Raw genomic sequence first — 6000 nt, forward strand, 5'->3', positions numbered from 1 at the left:
CCAAACCTTCCAGACTATCCATCACGTGATTATATAAACATCACAGAAGATGGAGTTAGAAAACTCCTGCTCAACCTCAACCCCAAAAAAGCCTGTGGCCCAGACGGCATTACCCCCAGACTCTTGAAGACGGTTGCAGAGATCACTCCAGCCTTCACCCTGCTCTACCGCATCTCATACTCCTCCGGCACCCTGCCACAGGACTGGAAACAGGCCAACATCACACCTGTCTTCAAAAAGGGAGAAAAATACAAAGCAGCTAACTACCGCCCCATCTCCCTCACCTGCATAGCCTGCAAGCTGATGGAACATATCACCAGCCACATCATGTCCCATCTTCAGAACAATGAGATTCTCTGTCCAGTGCAGCACGGCTTCCGACGCGGACGGTCATGTGAGACTCAACTCCTAGGGTATGTGGATGAAGCGACCAGAGAGATAGAGAAGGGAAACCAGGATGACACTATCGTCCTCAACTTCTCAAAAGCGTTCGACAAAGTCAGCCATACCCTACTTGCCCACAAACTACGTCGTTACGGCATCAGAGGACGCACGAATGCCTGGATCAAGGACTTCTTCAAGGACAGACAGCAGGCTGTGGTTGTGGAAGGAACAAGATCTGACCTTCTACCTGTGGAATCTGGCGTCCCTCGAGGCTCGGTTCTAGGGCCGAGTCTTTTTCTTCTGTACATAAATGACCTCCCTGATGGCATCAAGTCGAAGATCCGCCTATTTGCCGATGACACCCTGTGCAGCAAGACCATCATGAAGAAAAAGGACGAGCAAGTGCTGCAAGAAGATCTACACTCCCTTACCACCTGGGAGGAGAAGTGCTCAACGCTGAGAGTTTCCCGGAAAAGGGACAAGACCGCCCCCCTGCGTATGAGCTGCATGGACAGAAGATTGAAAACGTCAGCACCACTAAGTACCAGGGCGTCAACATTCAGGACAATATGCAGTGGAAATCCCACACTGACTCCATCACCAAGAAAGCCAGCAAGACCATAGGCTTCGTCCGGCGCAACCTCAAGATCAGCAACAAGAAGACAAAGGAAACTGCGTACAATGCCCTTGTTCGCCCACTTCTTGAGTACGCAGCCACCGTCTGGGATCCCTACATTGCAAACGAGGTTGAGGCCCTCGAGAAGATCCAACGAAGAGCAGCAAGATGGGTCTCAAATTGCCACCGCCAAACATCATGTGTGGACTCCATCCTCGATTCACTCAATTGGCCTCCCCTACAACAGCGCCGCAAGAAAGCCCGCTTGGAGATGTTCTACAAATTCCACCATGGTATCATCTCCATCAACTCCAAGTACCTGCCCAAGCCATCTAAGAGCAGGCTGAGCTGTAGAACGAACAACAGCCTGAGCTATGACGTTCCCTCCTGCACAACACTGTACAGGCAGATGGCATTCTTCCCGAGGATGATACCAGAATGGAACAAGCTGCCTCAGGAAGTTGTGACAGCCGTGTCACTGGATTGCTTCAAGTCCAGACTGGCCTCTCATCTCTAAAAGTGAATCCCCCCCCCCCCCCACTCTCCCATCCTCTCGCCCAGCACTGCCCCCCTCACTCTCCTAACCACCCACACACCCCAAAATCACCATCCCCCCCCTCCCCCCAATATGGTAACATATGTCTTTCAACGTTTGTCTAGCTCCAGTGAACTTTGTAATGTCTATCTGGCTTTTGAAAATCAAATGTGTTGTTTCATAAAGAAACAAATGCTGGTAGCATGTTTTTCATCGTTCGTCTAGTTCCATTGAACTTTGTAATAGCTATCGGGTTATTGAAAATCAAATGTGTTGTTTCATTTAGAGAAAAGTAATGCCGATAGCATGTCTTTTAACGCGTTTGTACTGTCTGGCTCCAGTGAACTTTGTATTGTATCGTTTTTGTTTTGTTTTTTTCACAAGAGATTTATCTATGTTAAAATTCTGACTGCTGTTCCCGGGGCAGTGCGAGTAGCTACTGTGCAGCGCCACCTTTGTTTTTCTGTCTGCAAGTGTATGTGTTTTACGATGTGTAAAGTTTCTACATAATTCTGTCAGGGATAACCCGTTAGTTACTGTAACCTTGTTTTATGTGTTCTCAAGTACACGTGCAACAGAACCTCAGTTTATCGTCTCATCCGAAAGAACAGCACCCAAACTATCATTTTAATAAGACCACTGGAGGGGAGGAAGGAAAATCCTGGTCCCTGTGGGATTCAAACCTGTGGACACTCGTTTCCTAGTCGGGCGCATTACCACTGGGCCACCGCTACACTGTGGAAAAGCAGTCATGAAGTTCATTTTGTGATGTCATTTTTTTCATTCCACGGATTGATGCGTCTTACGAAATGAAACCTTTTTTTCGTATATATGTCAACAATTTCCTTTCACCATTTTAAATGTGTGGTTACATGTACTTTTCTTTTGCTCGTGCTCGTGTGCATGTGCATTTTGAGACAACAAAGTTCAGCATAAGGTATTCCAAAACAGACATGAACTGTACGCCACAGAAATAAGTACAAATTATTGTACTTTTTTTTTTTTACTAGCTACCCTTTCCTCCCATCTGTATCCCTCGTCATCTAACTTTTGATTGATTATCAGCATGTACCCTTTTCTATATTTATATGTTATTGTATTTATATGTTCCTGCATTATATATATATATATATATATAGAGAGAGAGAGAGAGAGAGAGAGAGAGAGAGAGAGAGACTTACGTTCCTGCATTATATATATATATATATATATATATATATATATATATAGACTTATGTACATGTTCCCTATCAATGTCAAATGATTGACCTTTTGATCCTTATTGTATTTACAACCAGTGCAAATGTCATGTAGCTAGACCATACAGACTTCACAAAAAAGGTTAAGGACCGCTTCATAAAATGTTTGAAAATCGAGATACAAAAGTCCTGCTCTGGCCTCTCTCGTTGAATCAACAAACGGCTGTTTTTTTGGTGGCCATGTGCACCAGAAGCAGCTTACAAAATGCATATTGAAACGATATTTTGGCCCCAATATTTGCAGTCATTCAGTGTTTCATAATCAACAGGTGATGGTGGTGGTGGTTGAGTTTGTTTTGCTGTTCTTGGTTTGGTTGTTTTTTTTGTTTTTTGTTGTTGTTGTTGTTGGTGTGTGTGTGTGTGTGTGTTGTTGTTGTTGTTGTTGTGTTTTGGCAAAACAAAATAAGTAATGTCAGTTTTCAATTGTTAAAAAAAAACAAAAAAAACTCACATAGTGCACGTGAAAGAAAGCAAATCCGGTTATGTGTGGTGCTCATCACATTAAATAAACTGCCGTTTGCCGAAAATTCATTCATTTCACCTTGCTTCCAAGAAGAAAACCGTTAAAGTTCCCAACTGGTCCTCAATTTGTGTGTGTGTGTGTGTGTGTGTGTGTGTGTGTGTGTGTGTGTGAACCCTGTTTTTGTTGTCTGAAAAAGGTGAGGGGAAAAAGTCAGATTCTGTTGTGCATTGCCAGGGTTCTGGTCTGCGTTGGATGCTTGTTCGGAAGGTCCCAACACAGTAAAACTGTACCAACGACCGGGTGATTTAGATTGTTGCTTTATTCGTTAGTATCCTCAACTGCTTGCAGATTAAATGCAAAGAGAGAAAGACAGATAAAGAGATAAACCTATTACGAATACCCAGTGCTGGTGGTTCGTTCGAAACGTCTACAATGCCTTATTTAGTAGTAGTTGTTTTTGGGGGTTTTTTGTTTTGTTTTGTTTTGTTTGTTTTTTTTAATAAGAAAGAGGATATCTGAATCTCTAGTACATTTCTATGCAATGTCATCTTTATGCGAAATATTACTTTCCAAGCTGTTTTGGTGCGATGATGTTGGTACAGCAGGGGTTGCAGAATGTTGGTAAAGCAGGGGTTGCAGAATGTTGGTAAAGCAGGGGTTGCAGAATGTTGGTAAAGCAGGGGTTGCAGAATGTTGGTAAAGCAGGGGTTGCAGAATGTTGGTAAAGCAGGGGTTGCAGAATGTTGGTACAGCAGGGGTTGCAGAATGTTGGTAAAGCAGGGGTTGCAGAATGTTGGTACAGCAGGGGTTGCAGAATGTTGGTAAAGCAGGGGTTGCAGAATGTTGGTACAGCAGGGGTTGCAGAATGTTGGTAAAGCAGGGGTTGCAGAATGTTGGTACAGCAGGGGTTGCAGAATGTTGGTAAAGCAGGGGTTGCAGAATGTTGGTAAAGCAGGGGTTGCAGAATGTTGGTAAAGCAGGGGTTGCAGAATGTTGGTACAGCAGGGGTTGCAGAATGTTGGTAAAGCAGGGGTTGCAGAATGTTGGTAAAGCAGGGGTTGCAGAATGTTGGTACAGCAGGGGTTGCAGAATGTTGGTACAGCAGGGGTTGCAGAATGTTGGTAAAGCAGGGGTTGCAGAATGTTGGTACAGCAGGGGTTGCAGAATGTTGGTAAAGCAGGGGTTGCAGAATGTTGGTAAAGCAGGGGTTGCAGAATGTTGGTACAGCAGGGGTTGCAGAATGTTGGTACAGCAGGGGTTGCAGAATGTTGGTAAAGCAGGGGTTGCAGAATGTGCAGAATGTTGGTACAGCAGGGGTTGCAGAATGTTGGTACAGCAGGGGTTGCAGAATGTTGGTACAGCAGGGGTTGCAGAATGTTGGTAAAGCAGGGGTTGCAGAATGTTGGTAAAGCAGGGGTTGCAGGTTTTGTTTGTTTGAACAACACGAATAAGAAAAAAAAAACAATTTATTGCAGGCATTGGTGCGTTGTTCAAGAATATTTCAGTTCTAGTTTGCTTTGTTTTTGTTTTGGGTTTTTTTGGGGGGACCGGAGGCTTCGGGGGTTGGTTTGTTTAATTTTTATTTATTTTATTCTATATTTTGCTGTTGTTGTTTTGTTTGTTTTTTTGTGGACATTTGGAGTCAACTAAAGTTTGTTCTCTCTCCAAGGAAAGCGAGTGCAACCCTGACCCCGTGGTGACCCTCGACCTCAAGTCCTTGACCAACAACACGGTCGGGGACAGAAGCCGCACCTTGCACACCTCATACCAGTGTTCGGGCACGTGACCCTGACCTTGACCTTCCGTGTGACAACTTGTTTTGTTTTCGGGGGGGTGGGGGGTGGGGGGAAGCAATGACTGACGGAGCGTGGTCGGAAGGGATTTCACGAGTCTCACTCAGTTCAACATCAGCATCTTTTTTTTCTGTTTTGGTTTTTTGTTTCTTTTGACAATGCTATTTCAGCTCTTCAGCTTGAATAGGTAGCAAATGTGGGACCCAGGTTAACCTTGTGGAATAAGTTGGAGCACAGTAACACAGTCTCGTTATTAAACAAACAAAACAAACACTAAAGGGACAAAATCATCGAATATACAAGTTGATTTACTCGATGTGAAACTATAAATCCGTTTTGTTTTGTTGTTGTTTTTTTACTAGTGATATGTAAATTACTCCACCTTATATGTTCAGTTTTATGTGTGTCGCAATTCAAGTCAGCAACTATTCACCTGGCTTCCTTTGGTGTTTTTGCTTGTGGTGTGTAACTCGGTAACCAACGTTCAGTAATGTGTCTGGATATTAAGACTTCACTCACAAGACTCATGTCTGGGATGGGTCTCAGTCTCAGTCTCAAGTCTCTCACAGACGGGCCGTAGAGGGAAAGAGCGTGGAGCGGAGAGTAAGGTGCGACTGAAGATTTGTATGTGGATATCACGGGAAATACCGTCTCTTGCAGAGGGAAACTGCCTGTGAAGATGGAGTTTATCTGCGAGAAAATCGTCAGATAAATCGCCGACGCGACGCTGTAGACTGAAGTCATGCAGGTTGTTGACAGCAAAATCACCACTTTAACGGACTCTGTTTTTTCCTCCAGTGAAGATTTAATTCTGCAGCTCAAGGGGAAAATCGTCACATGAATTAAAGAGACATAAAATGCTGTGATGGTAACCCATCCATGCTGTTGAGAACATCGTCACTTGTTTTGATAAGGTAGGTTGCGACCGAAGATAAGTTGATGCTGTTGGC

At 44.1% G+C, this 6000-nt stretch overlaps 1 protein-coding gene across 1 annotated transcript in view; it reads left to right on the forward strand.

Moving 5' to 3' along the window:
* LOC143294921 (uncharacterized) overlaps positions 1 to 5050 on the forward strand; it is a 443787-nt gene extending 438737 nt beyond the window's left edge. Inside the window, exon 18 of the mRNA XM_076606436.1 lies at positions 4927 to 5050. Within this exon, the coding sequence (XP_076462551.1) occupies positions 4927 to 5043 (117 nt within the window). The 3' untranslated portion in view covers positions 5044 to 5050. The remainder of the gene's footprint in view (positions 1 to 4926) is intronic.
* The last annotated feature ends 950 nt before the right edge of the window (positions 5051 to 6000 follow it).

This window comes from Babylonia areolata, chromosome 20 (genome assembly GCF_041734735.1).
Source record: "Babylonia areolata isolate BAREFJ2019XMU chromosome 20, ASM4173473v1, whole genome shotgun sequence".
NCBI classification, from domain to species: Eukaryota; Metazoa; Mollusca; class Gastropoda; order Neogastropoda; family Buccinidae; genus Babylonia; species Babylonia areolata.